Source organism: Podarcis muralis, chromosome 15, assembly GCF_964188315.1.
Source record: "Podarcis muralis chromosome 15, rPodMur119.hap1.1, whole genome shotgun sequence".
In the NCBI taxonomy this organism is placed as follows: Eukaryota; Metazoa; Chordata; class Lepidosauria; order Squamata; family Lacertidae; genus Podarcis; species Podarcis muralis.
Genome location: NC_135669.1, coordinates 16,108,074 through 16,131,095, shown reverse-complemented (window position 1 = coordinate 16,131,095; position 23,022 = coordinate 16,108,074). Strand labels below are relative to the sequence as shown.

Below are 23,022 nucleotides of genomic sequence, written 5' to 3'. Positions count from 1 at the left end.
ACTCACACAAGGAGTGTGCAAAAGTATACGGTCAGGCAATTGTAAATTTGCTTGTGTGGTTTTCTTGTTTTGTGCAGATAAGAATAAACACACACACACACACACACACACACACACACACACAAAATCAGGAGCAAGTTAGCAATGTGTCAGTGAAGTTAACTCTTTACTCAAAGAAACCAAAACGGTACAGGCCTAGTGATCACAGCAACTCTTCCCAGTAGGTCTTGGCAGGGGCGTAGAAAGGGGGTGTGGTGGGAGCAGACTGCCCCGGGTGCCCTCAATGAGGGGGGGGGGTGACATTTGGCGTGCCACCTGCCTGCCTGCGACTCCCAAGCCATTGGGGTAAGGGAAGGATCTGCACTGCTCTGCCAGTGGCATTCCCCCCTTCCCCCTTTGTTTTGACAGCTTGGGGGAGGCTTGGGAGTCGCAGGTGGGCGGCGTGCCGAATGTCCGCCATGGGAGGCTTGCTCCGCCCCCAGCTGCAGGGTGCACATGCTGCTCCAGGCACCTGTGCGGCTATCCCACACCTGGGAGGGTACCTTTCGCGCCATGCCCCCCTCGGGACCACACCTGGGCAGCACGGGCATATGCTCCTCCACTGGGTCTTGGCCCTATGAAGCAATTGTGAGGACGAAAGATCCTCTTATTTCCACTGCTCCCTAAGACTCCTTTTCCTTTGGGTCCTTCCCAAGCAATCTCAGGCTCCTTTGTCTAGTCTCTCGTTGCTCTGCCTCTTCATTCCTCTACATTTTCTGGGAGACCAGGGAGGAGGGGAGCTGGAGGGAGAGACTTCCTGGATTCTTCAGCAGCCTGCCTCACCTCTGTCTCCTGGCCCCCATTCCTCTCCTGCCTTAGAATCTGGACTGCTTTTTGCCCCAGCCTCTTCCTGAGCCCTGTTACCTCTTCAGCTTTCAACGCTTCCTCCTCGCAGTCTTCTCCCTCTGACCACTCATCATTGTCCCACCGCCAATCCCCTGGCTCTGAGCTTTCTTCCCCTGGGGATTCCCCTGGGGGGTTCCCAAGTTGGTGCCTCCCTCCATTCCTCTGCATCCAGCCAGTCCAATCACAAACAAACAAACAAACAAACAAACAAACAAACAAACAAACAAACAGGCTAAGCTCTCGCCTGGCCTTGCTAGCATGCTGGAAAAGAAATGAAAGCAATTATATATATATATATATATATATATATATATATATATGTGTGTGTGTGTGTGTGTGTGTGTGTGTGTGTGTGTGTGTGTGTATTTCAGATTGCTGCCCAATATATATAGTGTAGAATTTTTGAATGTGGTTTGCTTGTACAGTTTTCTGGTTTTGTGCAAATCTGAGGGATCAAAAGCAACCACCACCCCTCTATTTAAGAGTACACTACACCGTACATAGTTACAAATACATCCAGAAAAGAAATGAAAGTGTTGTGGAAGTGGTAGGCATGGAAAAGGAAGCAGCAGAAACTGACAATTGATCCATCCACCCAAAAACACTGAAGCAAATCATCTGCGACCCTGAGTGGAACAGTTTGGAGCATGATTTTCCCCAATTTATCTGATTATCCTCATATTGGGTAAACTTGAATTTACAGCAGGAAAACATCAAGGTTGGTGTGGTTTGAGGGTAACATCATGTTGACTACACAAATTAAATGGGAATTCAAGCACACAGTAAATTGTGGTGCAGACAAGCCCTTTAATGTTCTTGCTGCAACAGCAAACCCTCTGTAAATTATCAGAATAATGTCAGTGTACATCTGCATATACTGTCTTGTTTGGCTTCAATTTGTGCCATGCTCTAATTAGATGGTAATTAGATTTTAAATGCATAAAACCTGTCTTTTATTTTGAACATTGATTTCTGAGTGCAGATGAATACATCAAGGAAGACAATTTATGTGCAGACTCAAATATCCAGGACTGCCTAGAAGTAAAGGCTAGAATTTATTGGGCCGAGAGTGGGTTTGGTTGGTAGGCAGAGTTATAAACATATATTTTGAGAAATGAGAAAATTGCAGCAATCAAGAAGCTAGTGGGAATCAAACGGATCTCCTAACTGAGCTCAGACAATTATCCTGGTGAGGATGATCTTAATCTACAGGATAGCATCTCCTGGAGCTAGGGACCAGACCCCAGAACTTGCAATGATTTGGGAGCTTCTGGTCCACAGTAATGTAAGTTGAACATTATTCATCTTGCAGTGTTCATAACGCTTGACCTTCAGAGGCTGAGATGTTTGCTTCTTTCCCCTGGTGCTTTCCTTACCTTGAAGAGAAGGTCTTTTGAATTTCATATGCTTGACTGAAAACAGCACCCATGGCTTCTGCTTTCAGGAATTCTAAGAGAATGTGGTATGCTTTCTTATGTCCGCCCCCCCAATCTCAAACCTGGGGACTAGACTCTCCCACAATCATAGATGCATCAAAACAACAACAAAATAGGGATGCTTCTCTGCTCCTGTCCCCCAAAGTGAAAAATTTCACCCACTGCCTAAAATGGTAGTTGGTCTTACAATGACTCCAAACTTCACCCTCACCACCGACCACAGTTAATCACAAACCGGGTGGCACTGATGATGATAGGATAGGGGGACTGTAAGTGTTAAGACGTTTCCCCTGCCCATATCTTTTTGCTGCCTCGGCACCTCTGTCTGCTACAAAAATTACAACAGAGAAGCCGAATCAAGGCCTTTTGAAGAAGTCTTAGCAAACCTATGGAGAGATGACAGGGGTTCACAAGCACTTCCTGCAGGAGGGTGTTCCACAATGTTGGGGATTTAACTAAAAAGGCCTGCTGCTTGCAGAGGCAAATGTGGTTTCTGTGCAAAGTGGAATCGGAAGCATCGTTCTTTTGTCTGTAGGGTTTACCGTGCAATCTGATTACTCGGAAGCAAGTCCCCCTGTGTTCAACAGGGCTTGCTCCTTATAAGTTCAGGAATGCAGTCGTCATTCTGGGGAAGTTTGTGTGGGAGGAGGCAGCTAGTGATGTTCTCCCTGATATCTGGATCCTCGTCCAAGGCTGTTAATGTCTCAAGTGTCAAAAACAGCCTCTGGAACTGAGCCCAGAAACGAATGAATAGCTGCTGCAGCTGCTTTAAAATAAAAGAGGTGGTACAACTGAGACCTCCCATGAATTGTGGAGTGTTTCAGTTCAGTGTGTCAGTCAGCCAGCCAGCCACCCCCCTTTCAAGGAGCTCCATTCCACTCTCCCACACACCCTGCCTTGGCCCCAAGAGACATTCTTTGTCCACCACTGACCGTGTTCAGTCCTCACTATTTGTTGTTGTAGAGGCAGGTTGCTCCTTTGGTCGTTTTTCCTATAGATTTTTTGTACCTCTGTAAACATTTGGGGTTTACACCCCTTGGCTATGGTCCTGTTGGCGCTCAGCAGCTGAGCTTTGCATGAGAGGGAGAGACGACTACACTGACTCAAGCTGTCAACAGGCAAGCAGCAACATTTTGTGCTAGCTGGAGCTTTTGTTTACAAAGGCAGGCTTACATATTTAGATAATCAGGCGGAGGAAAAAACCACAATAATAAGGAACCTCCTCTCTGCTCAAGCAAGCAAGAGAATCTTCTAGGCTCCAGGGCTGTTGCTAGGCCCTTAAAAGACTTGAGGCACAAGCCTATGATTAAAATCTGCATGAAATCTGCATATGCTAATTTGCATGTCTACATGTAAATTAGGTCATGTCTACATGTAAATTAGAGAGCCAGTGTGGTGTAGTGGTTAAGAGCGGTAGTCACGTAGTCTGGGTAACCGGGTTCGCATCTCCGCTCCTCCACGTGCAACTGCTGGGTGACCTTGGGCCAGTCACACTTCTTTGAAGTCTCTCAGCCCCACTCACCTCACAGAGTGTTTGTTGCGGGGGAGGAAGGGAAAGGAGATTGTTAGCCGCTTTGAGACTCCTGAAGGGGAGTGAAAGGCGGGATATCAAATCCAAACTCCTCCTCCTCCTCCTCCTCCTCCTCCTCCTCCTCCTCTTCTTCTTCTTCTTTCAGAGAGCACCCTATGTAAGCAAGGTCAAATAATTTTTAAAGCTTAAAAAGTGAGGTGAGGATGGCGTAAGAGATCTGGGGAATAGTGCAAAAGACCCAGAGCTCCACCCACCCTCTGATGAAGGGCCACCTGTGTGCTTTCTTCCAAGGTTGTTTCCCCCACAAAGGCAACTAAGCCTTGCAAAAGTCACATCTGAGATACAGTGGCACCTCGGGTTACAGACGCTTCAGGTTACAGACTCCGCTAACCCAGAAATAGTACCTCGGGTTAAGAACTTTGCTTCAGGATGAGAACAGAAATTGCGCGGTGGCGGCGCAGCGGCAGCACAAGGCCCCTTTAGCTAAAGTGGTGCTTCAGGTTAAGAACAGTTTCAGGTTAAGAACGGACCTCCGGAACGAATTAAGTTCTTAACCCGAGGTACGGCGGGTGGTGCTGTGGGTTAAAACACAGAGCCTAGGACTTGCCGATCAGAAGGTTGGCGGTTTGAATCCCCGCAACAGGGTGAGCTCCCGTTGCACGGTCCCTGCTCCTGCCAACCTAGCAGTTCAAAAGCACGTCAAGAGACATTACACATACTTCTGTAAAACAAGAAATCTTTAATAATAATAATTAAAAAATTAAATTAGAAAGCATGTCAAAGTGCAAGTAGATAAATAGGTACTGCTCCGGTGGGAAGGTAAACAGCGTTTCCATACGCTGCTCTGGTTTGCCAGAAGCGGCTTAGTCATGCTGGCCACATGACCCGGAAGCTGTACGTCGGCTCCCTCGGCCAATAAAGTGAGATGAGCGCCGCAACCCCAGAGTTGGCCATGACTGGACCTAATGGTCAGGGGTCCCTTTACCTTTACCACTGTACTTAGTGGTGGGTAATGGGCCAAGCTATGCTTTTGGGGGCCACGTTCTGTCTTGCGATGTGCACTTCAGTCTGATGAGCTGAACCCCCTCCATGCCCAGGAGAAGCATCTCCAAATGGATCTGGCAATTGTTCCAGGATAGGTTAGGACATGATCCCTTAGGGTAGTGGGAGGGAAGGAGGTAAGGGTGGCCTGTCCCATCTCACCACCTGAGGCAAAATGAGGTGGTGCCTCCTGATTTTGCGGGACTCTTGAAGCTACCACAGCTGCTACTCTTGGCTTCTCCAGCGATGGTGGGAGGTTGCTCCCATGGAGGTGCCCCTTGGATTCTACCACCTGAGGCAGCAGCTTTAGTCTGCCTCATGGAAAGGCCGATCCTGGGAGGAGGAGCCTGAGGCTCTTGACAGGTGGGAACAGGGGGCTTTCTGCAGCCTTCAAGCCTGTCAAGTCAAAACTGGGATGGCAAAATGCCCCCTAAAAGCCAGCATCCAATATTTTAGTGCCAGTCCTTCTGTGCAGAATGGACAACAAACCAGCACAGATGTTTCTGGTGGTGCCTGTGACTTTTCCACTCTGAATTATCATCCAAGGTGTTTTGTTCTTATTTCTTCCTTGTAGCACTAAAAAAAGGTAAAAAGGTAAAGGACCCTTGGACTGTTAAGTCCAGTCAAAGGCGACTATGGGGTTGTGGCGCTCATCTCGCTTTCAGGCTGAGGGAACTGGCGTTTGTCCACAGACAGCTTTCCAGGTCATGTGGCCAGCATGACTAAACCACTTCTGGTGCAATGGAACACGGTGACGGAAACCAGAGTGCACGGAAACGCGGTTTACCTTCCTGCCACAGTGGTACCTCTTTATCTACTTGCATTGGCGTGCTTTCGAATTGCCAGGTTGGCAGGAGCTGGGACAGAGCAACAGGAGCTTTCTCTGCTGCAGGGATTCGAACCGCCAACCTTCCAATCAGCAAGCCCAAGAGGCTCAGTGGTTTAGACCACAGTGCCACCCACACCTTATTGCAAACCACTGCTGCTCCTTTTCTTTATGGCATTTGCACTGGTGGTTGCGGTGTTGTGCTTTCCCCCACACCACTGCTCCTGCAGCCGGGCTTGACCGCAAGCCAAGGGGTCTCTCTCTTTCTGTCTTTCTCTCTCACTCCACCTGCCAGGAATGCATTCATGTGGCGGGAAGCACTTGTCAGGCACAGTGCAGGCCGGGTTCAGAATCTCTGGAGCAGAAGACTGAAAAAACCTCCCTCACACTAGAAGCCTGATTGATGTTGAAGCAAAGTGACATCCCTGCCTGTGTTCACACATGCACCCCCCTTTCCCCCTTGAGGCAGCTAAGCTGTGCAGGCAAGACTCAAGGGCAGTACCATGATTTTAACCAGGTTTGATCTTTGGTAGATGCCTCCAGGCCCCTTAACAAGAACAGGAAGCTGTGATGTTAGCAGGGGCTGGGTGGCTTCGGGAAGACGATGGGCAACATTGACATTCTCTCCTTTGCTGAGCTGCAGAGATGAATTTCCACTCTTCTTAGGGTGCAGAAAATGCAGGGTTTGGGCTCTGCCTGTTTTAAGGGGCGGATGAAGAAAAGGGCGCAATGTGCTTGAGGCAGAGAAACTCTTCTCTAAAGGGGTTGGTTTGGGGGAGATCTGTGACAGACGAACTGCCAAAAGTCTGTCTGTTCCTTGGGGTTGCGTGTTGGTGTTTGTATTTGGGGAAAGCCGGACCCTTGCCACCTGGATGCTTCTTTTTAACCGGGGTTCACATAATCTGTGGACAGAGAGCAGGCCTCCATTTTTGCCTTGCCTTCTTCTACACCCTGAAAAATCAGATAGGAAGGAAAAGTGACGCCTACAGCCAATGAGTCAACAACAAATCCTGAAGTTGGGTCGTCCAGATTGGTTTAGGAGGGAGGAGGGGAGGCAGGCAGGCAAACTGAGAGTGGGGGCGGGGAGTGTGTCTGTGTGACTAGGCAGCAGAACTTGCAAAAACCATCATGAAAAGCTACAGACAGGTGCAGGATTGGCTTGGCTGCCTCTGCTGTGCACCGGGGGTAACTTAAAAGCAAAAGGGAAAGGTGAATGTTTGTGCAGTCCTAAAAGTCCATTTTCTAATGCACGTTATAAAGAAGACTGAGATGAAATGAATGTCCTCATTTATCTGATGAAATCCCTCCCTTCCAATTAAAATCCAACGCTAGGTATGTTGCCCTCTAGCCTGGTGGGCGGATTTTGTGTGTGGCTGAAATATATGATTATAGCCGAGTAAACACAGAATGAAGAGCCCATTTTCAAAGGATGGAGTCCATGGTGTTCTGACTGGGCTGCCCTGCACCCTCAAAAGGACTGAGGCTGCTATTTACACTCACCTTTATGCTGAGGTCCCTGAATGGGAGCAGGTGCTCACCTTGGACTCAGGTGTGTGCCCTTGTGTATGTGCAGTACTGGTGTGTAGCAGTCATGAATGGTCAAGTGTGGGGGTGGGTAACCTCAGACCTTGTGCAATGTCATAAGGCAGACTGAAGGGACTTCCTCAGTTGGGGATTTTGGAAGGTGCCCCCCAACTATTTCCTTTTCGTCTCCCCATCACCACCACCATTCTGATCTGTTGCCACGCGACCTACCTGGGCTCCCTTTTTCAGCCTTTTGTCTCAGGTGAGGAGCAGTGGAGGATGACACCCCTTCACTAATTACCAGTCCAGATGGCGTCTGGACCAGGGAAAGACGTCATCTTGTTTTGGGCTGGCCATGTGTGTTCTTCAGTTCCCCACCCACCCTGGCCTCCTCTCTCTTGGTGCGAGTGACCCAGCAGTGCAGCTTTCCAGTGCTGCTCACCAGTAAATGCTTATCACAGATCTTTGCTTTACTGCTTTGGAGCATTTTTGCAAACTTTCTCTGAGTTTTTGCTTTGTGGTTGAGCAAGCAGCTGCCTGATTAGCACATGAAATCCATGCTCTCGTACTAAAGCATGCACTGATATATTTGCATATGTAAATTCCCTAAATGTGAAAAGCCTGTGTTAAGTTTTGTATTCCATTAATCTCTTTCTTCGCATGAATGATGGAGCTATTGGCCAGCAAAACAAAAGCATCCCAAATATTTCTCCAGCTGGATTACATGCTGCAGGAGGAGGAGGAGGAGGTGGCCATACTGTTGTCTTTGCTTGCTGTGTGCCAGATCCTGCCATAGGGCTGGGGCAGCATGTGGAGGCTGGCAGCCCTTTCCTTGACATCTGTGGCTGGCACAACAAAGCCGTGGCTGGTGCCCCACCCCTACCCTCTTCTCTCCTGCAGGAGGGTCCTTGCACGTGGGAGAAGAAATAGCTTGTGTGGAAGGCTGCCCTTTCTGTAGCACACTGGGTGTAGGAAGCTGAAAGCAAGTCCCTTGGCATGGGGAACTTTCTGAGACACACCAGCAAGAAGCTTGGTTTTGCCTGGCTGCTCATTACTTGAGGGGAAGATTTCCTCAATGACAAGCTTTGCCATGGGGTCCTCTTGGTCAGAGGGAGGCTATCAGTGGCTTCTAGTCATGAGGGTTCTATGCCGTCTCCATCTACTGGTCAGGATCCCACAGTACCCCTCCATCTCCATCCTGGAGAGGAATCCTGGGAGAGGTCTTGTGGATTTCATGGTTAATATTTAAGAAGAGGAGAGGCCCAGTTCATGCTGAGGACTGCAGCTGAGCAGGCAACACTGAACAGGCAGAGTATCTATCTCACTCTTTGATCTTGCTCAAAGGCCGCTTTATGTCTGGCCATTAGGAGGAGGGAGAAATCACAAAAGAAAACGGCTTGTTGCATGATAGATCTGCTAAATGATGCATTAGTCCCCAGACTGACTGCTGTCCTCAAGGCAGAGACTACTGGATGGACAATTTAGACAGCAGAATAATAGCAGTAGGAACAGAGCACACTTGACTCACTGGGTAGTTCTCATTGCGGCTTGATCTTGGCTCTTACCATTTATTAGGTTACCCAAGGGACTTCCACAGAAAAGTTGGATGCTTTAAATAAAATCCCTGATCCTTTTCATGGGTGACTGAGACTCTGATTGCACAGGAATCCCTTGGCACACTTGACTAATCTTGGGGATCAAGGATGGCTGGAGAAGTGCTTGTCTTGCCGCAGAAAGGGCTGAGTGGAGCATGAGAACCAGACTCTGGTGGGGAGCCTTCCAGACGGGGCTCTGCTCAGTGTTGAAGCCAAAAACAGCTCCCTGCTCCCCAAGATGAGAGAAGGTCTCTCCAGGTGCAGCAGCAGAAAGCAGACTCCCAGCAGAACATGCCCATATTGCAGACAGGAGGTCCTTGGGGCTCCTCTTGCTGTGCCGAATGAAACCCCGCTCACCAGCACTGGCAAGGACACCTATGTTATTATCATCCCCGGAGCAGGCTGCTGTTGTTCCTCCTCCCATGCCATGCAGCTGGTGGCAAGCTCTGGCTCAGGGACATGTTAACAAAGGGAAGTCCAAGGACAGATTCTAGCCACTTGCCCAGCTCAGTGGCTGCCCTTCAAGGTACAGCAGGCAGACCCAAATCTGGCGTTGCAGCATTTGGACAGGTGGCATCCAGCTGGCAGCCCCTGCTGAACTGTTAGGCTTTGCTAGGAAGTGTTTCCACAGCTCTCTCTGCCTCCTTCCCACCCGTTTTACAGGTTCCAGTGGTCACTTGCTGAGATGCTGTGCCTGGGTGCAGAAAAACACACACCCCATACCTGGAAAGGGCTGCCCTGAATCATTTTATACAATTTAAACATGATTTGTATTTTATCTTTACAATCTTCCATAAATTGTTATCGTTCTATGTTTCACGTTGATGAAACGAATCACAACAACAGCAAACAAAACAGGAAAGTCATTCTAGAGCAGGGGGCAGCAAACTTTTTCAGCAGGGGGCCAGTCCACTTTCCCTCAGACCTTGGGGGGGGGGGCTATATTTTGGAAAAAAATAATAATGAACGAATTCCTATGCCCCACAAATAACCCAGAGATGCATTTTAAATAAAAGGACACATTCTACTCATGTAAAAACACCAGGCAGGCCCCACAAATAACCCAGAGATGCATTTTAAATAAAAGGACACATTCTACTCATGTAAAAACACCAGGCAGGCCCCACAAATAACCCAGGGATGCATTTTAAATAAAAGCACACATTCTACTCATGTAAAAACACACTGTTTCCTGGACTGTCCACGGGCAGGATTTAGAAGGCGATTGGGCCAGATCCGGCCCCCAGGCCTTAGTTTGCCTACCCGTGTTCTAGAGGGTCTTTACAATGATAAACCTATTTGCAAAATATAGGGAACCACTTAGAAGAGAAGAAGAGAAGAGGAGTTTTGGATTTGATATCCCGCCTTTCACTCCCCTTCAGGAGTCTCAAAGCGGCTAACAATCTCCTTTCCCTTCCTCCCCCACAACAAACACTCTGTGAGGTGAGTGGGGCTGAGAGACTTCAGAGAAGTGTGACTAGCCCAAGGTCACCCAGCAGCTGCATGTGGAGGAGCGGGGAAGCGAACCCGGTTACCCAGATTACATGACTACCGCTCTTAACCACTACACCACACTAAGCTAACTTAGTTAAAACAATTCTGCATTAATAAATTAATATTCCCCCCATCTAATTTTAATCATTTTCAGTTAGTTCTATATTACTTCTAAGACAGCCTTCCCAATATTTCATTATTACACAACAGTATTCAATGTGTACCGAGCGTCCAATAAGATTTCTTACATGATTGCCATTCTATTGCACAACTTCTTGTAATATGATATTGTCTGCATTAATATTCTCTGCCAGAGTCCTTGTTCCCATTCGGTGGTTGTTGAGAGGTCTGATCACGGGTGAACCCAGCTGTCTTGTCTAGCATGTCCCTAAGCAACAGCCACCACTGCCACATCCTCTGGTGACAAATGCATCAAATCCTTTCAGGGGCTATCTTCCATGTTCTTGTTACATGCATCCCTGAGGGATGGTTTGCTCCTCTGTGGCCCTGGCTGTGACTCTCAGTGCAAGAGGCGGCTTGGGGAAGGCTTGGGGCAGCAGAGTCAGTGGTCAGGCAGAAGGACCCTCTACACCCCAGGCATCCCAGTGCCTGTTCTGTAGCTGTGGGTGGAGGGAGGGAGGTTGCTGGTTGGGCCTTGGATCCTGCACCCATGGCTTTTGAGGCTTAGCTCAGTGGCTCTGTCCAGCACCCAGGAAGAGGTTCATGGGGGGGGGGGACCTGCTTCTTCTTTGCCTGTAGCCCTTTCTGCTCTGGGGTGGAGGATTGGCAAGCCAGGCAGGATGTGTGCTGCAGGTCATGAAATGAAGTCCCCTACGGACTCCTTACCTGCCCAGCAAAGGAAGCGCCACATTGCCGAAGAGAAACGTCACACACGGGCTCACGGTGCATTGTGATTATCATTCTTATTTATTTATATATATCCATACAGCTTAATTACCAAGGTGGATTCTACATTCAAGACGGCAAGGAGGGAAAGCTGTGTATGCTCAGAGGCACACTGCCTCTCAGTTGCAGACCTGGCATGAAATGCTGGTGTGTGTGTGTGTGTGTGTTGTGGCTGGGCAATGTGTTCCAGCTGCATTATATTTTTGTGGTGACATTTGGGGGTAGACCAGAGATTCTTTCACAGCTTTCCTCCCAACAGAAATAGCAGATGGTGCTTTTGGTATTTTTTTGCCAACACCATGACAGAGAGGGAAAGGGCTGAAGTCCTGGTCATGGCTGTAGCGCTCCTTATCCCCAGTGATAAAAGAACTACAGTCATACTTTGGAAGTCGAACGGAATATTTTCCGCAAGTCCGTTTGACTTCCAAAACAATCAAAAACCAAAGTGCAACTTCTGATTGGTTGTGGAAGCCCCATTGGACATTTGGGTTCCAAAGAATGTTTGCAAACTGGAACTCTCACTTCCGGGTTTGTGTTATTCAGGAGCCAAAATGTCCGAGTACCAAGGTGTTCAGGATCCAAGGTACAACTGTATTATCTTTTAAAAAAACAACAACAACCCCACAGACACGTTAAAAGTAGTTTGGCCCTGAGTAATCTGCAGGATGGAACACAAGGTTTGGCTACCTGAAGGGCACTTGAGAGAACTATACACCCTTTGAGTGGCAGCACTCCAAGGTACGAGTTTGCTGAGTGCTTTCTGACCTGTGAAGAAAGACTCCAGTGACTGGTGGCTATAAGTTATCAAGGCAGCAAATGGGGCTCTGTTTGCAGACAGGGACAGCATCTATCCTTCATATAAAAAAGGGCAATCCCATATACAGGACAACTTCCCAGCATCAGCACCAGTGTGAAATTTTGTTGCACAGAGTTGGGCCTGGGTCACAGATGGGGGAGAAATAGATCCAGAACCTCATAGGTAAATCTCCCTTCCCATTGGTGCACCAGCTGTGACCCTATCTAGAACTGTTGGGCTTTGTCACCTTTATTCATGCATTAGTGACTTCCAGCCTAGACTACTGCAATACACTTTATTTGAGGCTGTCTTTTAATATGGTTCAGAAACCAAAACTGGTACAGGATGCAGGTTGGGTGGGACATATGATGGGACATATGATGCCTATATTGCACCAGTTATACAGGCCACCAGTATGTTTCCTGTTGGATGGATTTTAGAGGGTAGGAGAGGATATTTAATTACTACGTAATTTATTATCCTGCTTTTCACTTCTGCAAGAAAGCAAATATTTATTTCAGCAGAGTTAAAAATCACCATCCATGTGCAGCTTATCTTTAGAAGCTTCGGAGGCAAGGTTGTGCAGCCTTCTAAAAAGAAATGTTATGTTATCCCTGGGGTGCTTAGGCAGACTTGGACCATCTCCCATCTGAGTTCCCTCTTCACAAAGAAATCACTTTCAGGCCTGTTTTAGGCAAAGAAGAAAATATAAAGTTTACTCAAGCCAAAAGACGTGCCAGATAGATACAGTGATGAAAATCAGGCAGGCAATTAATAATAATTAAAAGTTACAAGAGCCCATTGTTCAGCTCAAAAATGGTGTGTGTTCTTTGGAGAGAGCTTGCTGGCAACCTATCCCATTGTAAGTAAGAAGAAGATTGTGCGCAGTGAGAGGAAGAAGAATATTAAGTTTTCTATTGTTCCCTTTCCACCACAAAGAGGTTATGTGACATCATACCCCCGTTTGTGACTCTCTAACAATTACACAGTTGTGGTCTTGGCTGCGCATTTCCCCACATTCCCAGCCCATTTCAAGACATTTAAAGCCCTAAATGTTTAGTTTCAGATGATTTTAGGGACTGCTCCCACCAATGCAATGCAGCCTGTACTTTTAAGATCTGTTTTGGACGACCTGTTGAGATGCTTACCTATGAACACTATTAGATTGGCAGGCACACAGAATGGAGCCCTTTCGGCAATGCCTCCCCCACCAAATTATGGCCTGGGACAAGGCAAGCCTATTTGCTTGTTGGTTTTAAGCAGGCTTTAAAAGCTCACGTTTTGTGCTGTTCTGCTACTCTGTGTATTTTAAGTGATATTTTAAGAGTTTGACTTTAAAGGGCTTTGAGCCACCGACCTTCAAGCCCACTTGGAGGGTGACATGTGCTGCTCCTGGGCAGTGAGTGGGCAGCTGCTCTGGAAAAGATAGGAGGCAACTGCCAAGGGAATCTGGTAGAGATCTTCCCACTGTGGGGGATGTCACAGGATTCCTTGTCCAACACAAAATGGGCCCAATGAGTTGCAACAGGGTTGTATGGGAATGTTGTGGGTAATAGGAGAGGATATACTGATTACTATAATCCTTCCTAACTCGCGCTAGCAAGTTTCTTTATACAGCAGAGTGCATTCCCCCCTTTACACAGCAAGAAGCTGGTTGCAGACTCATGTGAGTCTCTTAAGACAATAAGCAATTCAATCTGGCTTGCCCAGATTGGATATGTTCCTGGTAAGATCCCTTGGATCCCTCCTAAAAGAATAAAGACCCAACAGTCTTATTCATAAGTAACAAAAAGAAGTTTTCCTCATGATCAGGCAGAGCACAATGTGATCCCTGAAGGCAGGCTTTAGGCTTAAAGTTACAAATATGTACAAACAGGTTTACCCCAAATGGGAGATAACCAAGGTCTGCTGGCTGACAGCCAGCAGTACAGTCCAGGTGAATCAGGCAGGATGAAAAAGAAGGGAAGTGGCTACGTGACTTGGTCTTTTACTAGGTCTGGAAAGGTCCAGTGGTGGAGCAACATGCTGCAGCCCCCAGAGCAGAGAACAGGCGGGGGAGAGGCTGGCGTGTGTCCTGGGGGTGTGGTGTGTTGCTCGTGGGGGCGTGGCACGCATCCCAGGGTTGTGTGTCCCGGAGGGGCGGACACGATGGCACCCTTTCCCCAATGGCACCCAATGGGAAGGTCACGCCTACCTACTAGTCACATTCAGAAGGAAGGATGCTCCAGCCAGGTGTAACAGGAAGTGCAACTGGCTGGACCAACATTCCCCATGCATGTTCACTCTAGGCAAACAGGAAATGTTGTACTTGACTGCTCCAAAGGATTACATCCCACAGGTTGGAGGGTGGGCTGACTTGCTGCAGTGCTAACTGTCCTGTTGCCACACATCTCCCATTGGCCCTTATTTGGTCTGACCGCCTTCTCCCCCTTTCTGCTTTCTCTCTTCCTCCTCAGCAGCCATGGAAACGGGGCTGATCTTTCTCTGCTCTCTGCTGGTTCCAGCGATGCTGGTGGATGGTAGGTAGCAGTCTTGGATGGGTGGGGAGAACGGGTCTCATGAAAACAGCTGCCCCAACCCAATGCTCTCTGCCTGAGGTTGCTGCCAGTGCCATCCCTGGAGAGTGAGGGGCCACCTGATGAAGAGACTCTTCAAGAGAACAGGGCAAGGCACTCGGGAGAGGTCTTTGCTTCTTGAGCCTTTAGGAGCACACACAGGTTCATTCTGCCACTGTTTCTCTGTGTGATGAAAGTGTTGTGGTGAAGCATTATCTCCTCGGGTGACTCGGGTATTTGTACTATTGAATTAATTTTCGTGGGTATGTAATCAGGCTTTCAAAGCTAAAACACCTGCAAAGCATTCACTTACAGAAATAAATCCTCTTGATATCTCTCCCACTCCATTGGCTACTCCCTAAGCCCCAGGTAGCAAAAGCCCCAGTTTCTCTGCCCAGAAAATGCACACACACACACACACACACACACACACACACACACACTCTGGGGGAAATGGATTCTCATGTATTTTGCTGTGGATGGATTCATATTCATGGGGCTCTTCTGTTTTTTATTTCCAGTGACTGATCAAGAGAAGGAAAAAGACCCCTTTAACTATGGTGAGCATCTTTAAGCACCCTTTCCTGTGCTGTGTGTTTCTGGGCATTGCGACCTGTTTGCAAATGCAGCAGCGGGCAGCATCTTCCTTTTCTCTCCCCCTCCAGACTACCAGACCCTTCGGATCGGTGGCTTGGTTTTCGCTGTGGTCTTCTTCACTGTGGGGATCCTCCTTATACTGAGTGAGTCTGCAAATTTCTCTGCAGCCCTCCCGTTTGGTAGAGTGAGGCAGCCTCCTCAGGCGGCAGAGTGAAAGGCGTCATAAAAAGGCAACAAGCTGTCAGCTTATTAATGGGCTATTGCTGCATATTGTGTAATCTCAAGGAGGGGAAGGCAGACCTCTGGGATTTTCTGCCTCTGGTGCCAAAATAATTTGGCCACCCTTGACTGCTGTGTGATTTGGCTTGTGGGCGCCAAATCTATTGCACCTCAAGCAGCAAAATGGCTTGGCCTGAACAGCGCTGCCTAAATTTGCCGCGAGGGACAGGGCTGCTCTGAATATGAAAAGTTGCCATCAGTCTAAAACACTGGCCCGAAGCCCAAGATGTGTGGTGACATATGTGGAGGACACTGAGGCCCCGCCTGGGTGGCTCCTCTTCCCTCCCCCCTCCTCCCATGCAGTACCTTCAGTTCCTCTACTACAGCCTAAATGAAACCTGCCTACTCAGGAGGCAGCTTCAGAGCCTCCCATCCCAGCTGTGGCTCTCTTCTTCTCCCTCTTCTCTCTTGGGTAGCAAGAACGGGAGAGGAGTGGTTTGGTTCCTGCTCCTGCAGACAGAGGATGAGCTGTTGCTCAGCTAATGAGCTCTGAATGTTCTCACTAGTTTCCAGAGACCCAAGAATTCCTTAGATACACCACCATGGGATGAAGTGGGCTGCAGCAGCAGCATGGAGATAGCCTGCCACTGAGGAGGGCTCTGGTGGGAACTATGCCCAGTGATGCTTTGGAGGGACATCTGCCCAATTTCCAGAGGCAACCCTTTGTTGAGGTTCTGGTTCCACGTTCATGGCATGCTCTTTCTTTTCCTAGGCAGAAGATGTAGGTGCAGTTTCAACCAAAAGCCAAGGTATGTGGCAGCATGGAGGATCCTCGGGTTCCGTCTGGGTGACACCTCAGCCCCTTCCCCGCCCCATCCATTCATTACTCCTATCAAACTTGAAATACAATGACATCCTATTCCAGGGAGCAAGGGCCACAGTGGCTGCAACCTTCTAGTTGGATTCCTCCAGTTGGATTCCTCCAGCTTAGATCAAGTGTGTGTTTTTTGACTGAAATAAAAGCAGCCTTGGAAGGAGTAGCTGAGAGAAGAACTTTTGATCTCTCTGCCCAAAATTCCAGACACACCAACTTCTCTTCCTTTTCCACCTCAGCCTGCAAGGCTGTTTTTCTTGCATGGGCAACTACAGGCCAGCATGTCACATCCAGTTTAGACCCAGGGAGCAAAGTTAAAAGCATCCTTGTACTTTCCCTTAAGACATTTGGGGAAGAAACCATAATTCAGTGTTCGAGCATCTGTGTTGCATGCAGAAAGTCTGTGGTTCATTTCCAGGCAGCTTTTCCAGGTAGGGCTAGAAGATGGGATAAGCCCCTGCCTGAAATCTTGGACAGCTGCTGCCAGTTAGTGTAGCCAATACCACGCTTGGGAGACCAGAGAGCCAGTGTGGTGTAGTGGTTAAGAGCAGTGGACTCGTAATCTGGTGAACCGGGTTCGATTCCCCGCTCCTCCACCTGCAGCTGCTGGGTGCCCTTGGGCCAGTCACACTTCTTTGAAGTCTCTCAGCCTCACTCACCTCACAGAGTGTTTGTTGTGGGGGAGGAAGGGAAAGGGGAATGTTAGCCGCTTTGAGACTCCTTAGGGTAGTGATAAAGCGGGATATCAAATCCAAACCAATGGTCTGACTCTGTATAAAGGTAGCTTCAGGTGTCTCTGTAGGAGTTGCCTTGACAGCTGATGGCCTTGAGATTCAGGCAGGCTGAGATGGGAAGTGTCCCTCTTAGGTGTCTTTAAATTGTAAATGTACTGTAATTATAGATTCCCAAGATGGAAAAATACATGAGAACAGTCTTTACAGAACTGTGGCCAGAAACACCAGCCGTTCATAGGCCCCTGCCTGCTCCCCTAATCCCAGCTGGGGCACGAGGCAATTTGGCCATTCCACTGCACTCTCTGTCTCTCTTTGCAGGGCTCCTGGAGATGAGGAGGCACAGGGGGAGAATTTGATTGCCTCAAATGGTAAGGGCCTTTCATATTTGCTGTGCAGAAGCTTCCTGAGGGTCCCTCCTCCTTCTGCGTGGGGAAAGAGCCTCCTGGCACCTGACCAAGGGTGCTTTTGAAGGAGTGCTTCAGATACGCTCTGAATTCCTGACTCTGCCTGCAGTCTGTGTGCTCAAATGTTTCTTTTGTGCGTAGAAGTCTTGGCTGCAAGAGGAAGCAGCCAGGATGCTTTGTGTGACAGCAGTGCTGGTTTGCAGAAGCAGACAGACCACTTTAACTGCATGGCCAATTTTCTAGGAACTCTTGGTTGAATGGGAAATAGTTTCTCCCTGCCTGGCATTTGGGACGTCTTCAAAAACTCTCTTGTCCCTTTTGTCTGGTAGTGGGAATTGCCAGACCAAAAGGAGTGGGTGGTCAGATATTGTGTTCCGACATAGCAGCTTACCTGAGTGCTCCTTACAAGGACAAAATGTACATGGAGGAGTCAGGGACATTTTTCAGATGGTCTTTTTTCTTTTCTTTTCTGCAGCAACAGGAGCACAAAAAGCAGAGAACTGAACAGAAATTACGAGGTGAGCTTTCCAGAGAGGAAGTGAGTGCTGTGTGGCATTGCATGGGGTGGCAATAACAATGGGGTGGACTGAAGCTTGGGCAGAAGGCTGACCCATCCACACCGCTTCACCCTATTTCTGTTCTGTGGAATGTGGTTACAGTGATTTGAGAATTGGAGAGGGCTTCTGGCTTCTTTCCCCAGTTTTGGCTACATGAGGGCAGCATCTCTTGAGGGTGGGTTTCTTTTGCTTCTTCTCTTGCTCGTTTATTTTTTATTGCATTTATACTGAAACAAACAAAACCAGTGACACCCCAGGGGTTTCTATGGATAGCCATTTGCTGTGATTCAGTGGTAAAATGTGAGTTTCTCTGGGGAAAATGCCTGGACAATAAAGGAAAACACATGGACATAGAGCTGTGCCTGGAAAGGGCTGTGCAAAAGGAAGTCAGAGTCAAGGCTTGAAACCTTCCTGAGCTGGAAGATAACAAACACTAATTACAGCTTCTCCTTTTCCAGTGGGCTCTTGCCCTGTCTCCCAACTCTGCCAATTAAAGGAGAGAAAAGATGAAATGGGGGTGCAAATATTTCAGCATTCCTCCCACACTGGAGCTGCATCACCCCCCACCTCCCCCCATGACCCTCTCCCAGAGACTGCTGGGTGGAGCTGGGGGGCAGGAGGAGCCTTGGATGAACAGCAAGGCAGAAGCCCCAGTTCTAGGAGCTGGAACATGTTCCTTTTGAGCTCCTTATGGAGGCCTGATCTAATCCCCGGTAGTGGCTGCAGATTTCTGCCTTTGCAAAGCCTGTTTTCTCTGTTGAATGTTGTCCCTCTCAAAGGCAGAGACACACTCACATGCAGATGGTGTTTTCCTTGAACTTGGGTTCTCCCCTCCTGCCAAGTTGTTTGAGTGACTGCTAGTTGTGAATGCAAAATTCCTGGCAGCCGGCCAAGAAATGGCCTTGCAGGCTGTTGCAAGCAGAGGTGTGTGGGAGCCACAGGCGGCTGCCTGCCGCTTCTTCTCCTAATGTGTGTCTTTAAGATAAACGAGCAGATGCAATCTCTTGATCTTGAACCACGCAAGTCAGACACAACCAGCATGCCCAATCTGGGCCCCTTCCGAGAAAGGCAGCGTGTCCTCCCCCTTGTGCTCCACCGCCAGCAAAGCTGAAATTTCCAGGCTGCCACCTCTCCTTTCCTTCCTTTTTCTCTCCTGTAGATCTAGAGACCAGACAACGGACAAGCGGACCTCAGATGCAAACAATGTGAAGAGAGGCTGAGGCGAAGGACCTGCCTGGGTCCTTGCAGGGAGATGCTGCCAGCTCTGTGTCCACGTTGGGCTGTGTCCTGGAACATCGGTTCTCTCTTTAAAAAAACTCCCCCACCCCCAACTACTGCCAATACCGTCCACCTGTGTAATGTTAATCCGTGGTGACCGTTGCCTCCAGTTCGATGTTGTCGTGTGAGTCTGTTTCTCTTCACTTCCCTCATGCTGTTTTGACGTGATGCTCCATCGCTGGAGAGTGAGAAAGGAGGTTCCTTCAGCCTGTGCAATATCCCCATAGGGTAACTTCTCTTCCTTGTACCTTTCCATGACCTCAGGTGCTGGCCAAAGCAATGAAGTGAGGCTGGGGGAGAGAAGAGGGGGCCGGAATCTGGCCCAGGATATTTATGCATATAATGTGCAGTGTTCAGCCATAAAGAGCAGCTCACTTTCTCTTTCCAGCCCTGCCCCCCTCGGTCCCCTTCCCCTCACCATAAGAAAATTGCTGTGTCCTCTCTCGCCTCCAACCAATACTCAGCAAGGCTGATGAAGAGAAGCCCCCTGCCCATGCCACTGTGATGCCAACCTGAGGGAAGATGCCAGTGTCTTCTGGTGAAGTGGAAGGAGGCAGAAAAGGGAGCTATTTCTGTCCGAGGTGTGAGGGGAGAGCTCTCATTTCCCAACTCCACACGTGACTAGGAGAGGAAGATGTCAGCAACAGCACTGCCTCGCTTACCTGGGAGTGCTGCCTCTGCAAATCTCTGCCCCCCAGCCCCCTCCAGCCACGCCACTGTGTGGGGAGATCTGCAGAGTTTCCAGGTTTCTTCTGCAAAGCCTTGGAAGGGTGACATCCTCACTTCACACAGGCTTGGCTGGAGCCATGCTGTGCAATTGCTCCCGGTCTCAGGGCCGAAATGGCACCAAAAGGCAGGAGCATTTCTCTTTTGCAGAGCTCAGCCTCCTCCACCCCATCGCTGCCCCATCAATTTGTCACCACCAGGTTGTCTTTCCACAATGCTTTACGCAGCCACATGTGCAAATTCAGCTGTTAAATTTGTTCCAATGCTAGGTTGAGCCCCTGCCCCCATGACCGATTCAAGTCAGCTCCATGCCATTGGAAGGAGGGAATCCCTATCCTCTGCCTTGTCTGGGACAGTGAGGATTTGCAAAGGGATTCGGCCCCTGTCTCAGTCAGCACAGTTTAGCCCCAGGAGGATCACTCTCTGCCCGGCCCGGCCAACTTTTGGTTTCCGACCTTGATGGACTTAGGCCACTGGGAATGCCTGTGCAGGGCAGTGCGAGTGCTGTGCTTGGGGCCACCTGCCTCCCACCCAGGTGGCCTCATCTCCTGCTCACACCAATGAGTGAGCGGGCCACCCTGCTCTGCCCCCTCCACCAGTGTTTGCTGTGTGTACACCACCAGTCGTCTGTTGCCATGTGCCTCTCCGTTGTGTCTGTAGTGTGCAGTTGGTAACAGCCATTTAACACACCTGGTAGAAAGCCATCCAGCCGTAAAAGTGTTGTAACTCTGAAAGCCAAACCCACTGTTGTGTCTTCATCTGAAATAGGCAACCCTGCTGTGCTGCTGTGATAAAGGACTTGCATTTTTGTGTTGTGTCCCAAAACCCACATGAGAAGAGGAATAAAATATCATTTCTATTTCAGTGGCTCTGGCTTCTCTCTGTGGGCTTTAGCTGTCCTACCAGCCCTTGCTCTCTGTGGGAGCTGCTGGTCTTGCCCAGGCCTTCCATGTGTGAGCTCTGCTGTGACTAGAAGGTGCCTGGCCCTCATTCCTCCCACACCAGTGGTGGACCGTGGGCTTTCAAATTCCAGCTGTGCCCTGTGCAATGCCAAAATTTGGTGGCCTCCTGCCTCTCACCTTACATTCCACATCATAGTTGCAGCGCCTGTGAGGCTCCACATGCATTGCAACCAAAGTGGTTGCACTCACTCCCCTAAATCGACCTCTGCTAACACCCTCAACACTTGCCCTGCCCAGGGTACCTCCTGCCCAGTGCCCAGATGGGCCCCCTCTTCTCCCCATTAAAGTAAGAAAAAGCTGAGAGGCAGAACTGCTTTGCAGAAGTTGCAGCCCCCCTCCATTCACTCTGTCAAACCCGGCACAACATCCAGAGCCTAGGACTTGCCGATCAGAAGGTCAGCGGTTTGAATCCCCGCAACGGGGTGAGCTCCCATTTCTTGGTCCCTGCTCCTGCCAACCTAGCAGTTTGAAAGCACGTCAAAGTGCAAGTAGATAAATAGGTACCGCTCCAGCGGGAAGGTAAATGGCGTTTCCATGCACTGCCCTGGTTCGCCAGAGGTGGCTTAGTCATGCTGGCCACATGACTCAGAAGCTGTACGCCAGCTCCCTCGGCCAATAAAGCGAGATGAGCGCCGCAACCCCAGAGTCGGTCACGACTGGACCTAATGGTCAGGGGTCCCTTTACCTTTTACCTTGCAGAAAGCACCCAGCCCTTTTCCTTTGCTTTGAGATGGGACTCCCTCAGTGCAAGGGATGTGGAACCTCCTCAGGAAGCAGTTCACTGGTATCGATTCTGGGCCAGACCAGGACATTTTTCTGCCAGAGGCAAAGGACAAGATGGTGCAACCCCACACCCTGTTCCAGAAACAGAAGCCAACCATTCTGGTAGCTGAATCTTTCTTCAACACCAGAGTAGGAGAAGGAGATCTTGCCCTCCGCTGCATCAGAGGGGAGGAAGCGAGCTTAAGGGGTGCACACACAGTTCTCTCCTCCTCTACCACCTCACTGCCTCCCCCCAGAACCTGCTGCCAAATGATAGGGCCGGCCCTCAGATAATTAATTCAAACACAAAATGTTCGGCAAAAGAGTCATGCACTGCAGGGGGTTGGACTAGATAATCCTTGTGACCCCTTTCAACTCTACAATTCTATGAAATGTATGATAGGGTTGGCTGGCTCCAGGCAGCAACGAACTGCCTACCAGGAGGACTAGCATACAGGGCAGGCTGGAGGAGTGGTGAAAAAACATCAGTTGTTGCCTGCAGAAGACCCTCTCCTTTTGCCACTCTTGATTTCTGAAAAACAAACCCCTGCTTGGTTTGGGATGTATCTCAGGCATCCCCAACCTGAGGCCCTCCAGATGTTTTGGCCTACAACTCCCATGATCCCTAGCTAACAGGACCAGTGGTCAGGGATGATGGGAAGTGTAGTCCAAAACATCTGGATGGCCAAAGGTTGGGGAAGCCTGATGTATCTCTTCCAGGAGTAGGGGGAAGGGGACAATTACCAAAAAGTTCAGCAGTCAAATTGGACTTCCTAAAGGAAGTAACTTTTCAAAAATGAGGGGGAATGGTAAAAAGGAAGATGAAAGGGAACATCAAGAGGATCAAATAATAGATGCTTAGCTAGAATGCTTATTGCAGATCAGGAAATGGCCTAGCAGAGCCAAGAGGACAGCAACACTGTTAATGAGCAGAGTTAAGGAAGCCATTAGAGGCAAGAAAGCTTTCTTCAGAAAATGCAGATCTTGTCGAAATGTGGAGAACAAAAATGAGCACCAACTTCGGTAAAAGGATTGCAAGCAGACAATAGGGGATACCAAAAAGGAATACAAGCACATTGTGAAAAACATAAAGGCCAACAGCAACAAAAAAATACTTAAATACATTAGTAGCAGGAGGCACTGTTCCAGTTTCACTTGCCCCCTCCCTCCCTTTTGCCATGCTAGGAGGAAGCAAGCTGGACCACTGGCCTAGTGTTACATATGAACAAATGCTTCTCTCAATCAAACCATGAGAACAAACCAAGAATGAATAGGGATGCACCTGGACACCACTTGTTGGGGAGCATGGCTGGGGACATC

The 23,022-nt window shown here is 49.0% G+C and overlaps 1 protein-coding gene across 1 annotated transcript in view; it reads left to right on the top strand.

Moving 5' to 3' along the window:
• Positions 1-23,022, top strand: part of LOC114585186 (putative FXYD domain-containing ion transport regulator 8) — a 39,580-nt gene that overhangs the window by 4,432 nt on the left and 12,126 nt on the right. Inside the window, exons 2-6 of the mRNA XM_077919805.1 lie at positions 14,494-14,553; positions 15,111-15,149; positions 15,255-15,329; positions 16,178-16,214; positions 17,893-17,955. Coding sequence (XP_077775931.1) covers positions 14,496-14,553; positions 15,111-15,149; positions 15,255-15,329; positions 16,178-16,214; positions 17,893-17,955 — 272 coding nt within the window. The 5' untranslated portion in view covers positions 14,494-14,495. The remainder of the gene's footprint in view (positions 1-14,493; positions 14,554-15,110; positions 15,150-15,254; positions 15,330-16,177; positions 16,215-17,892; positions 17,956-23,022) is intronic.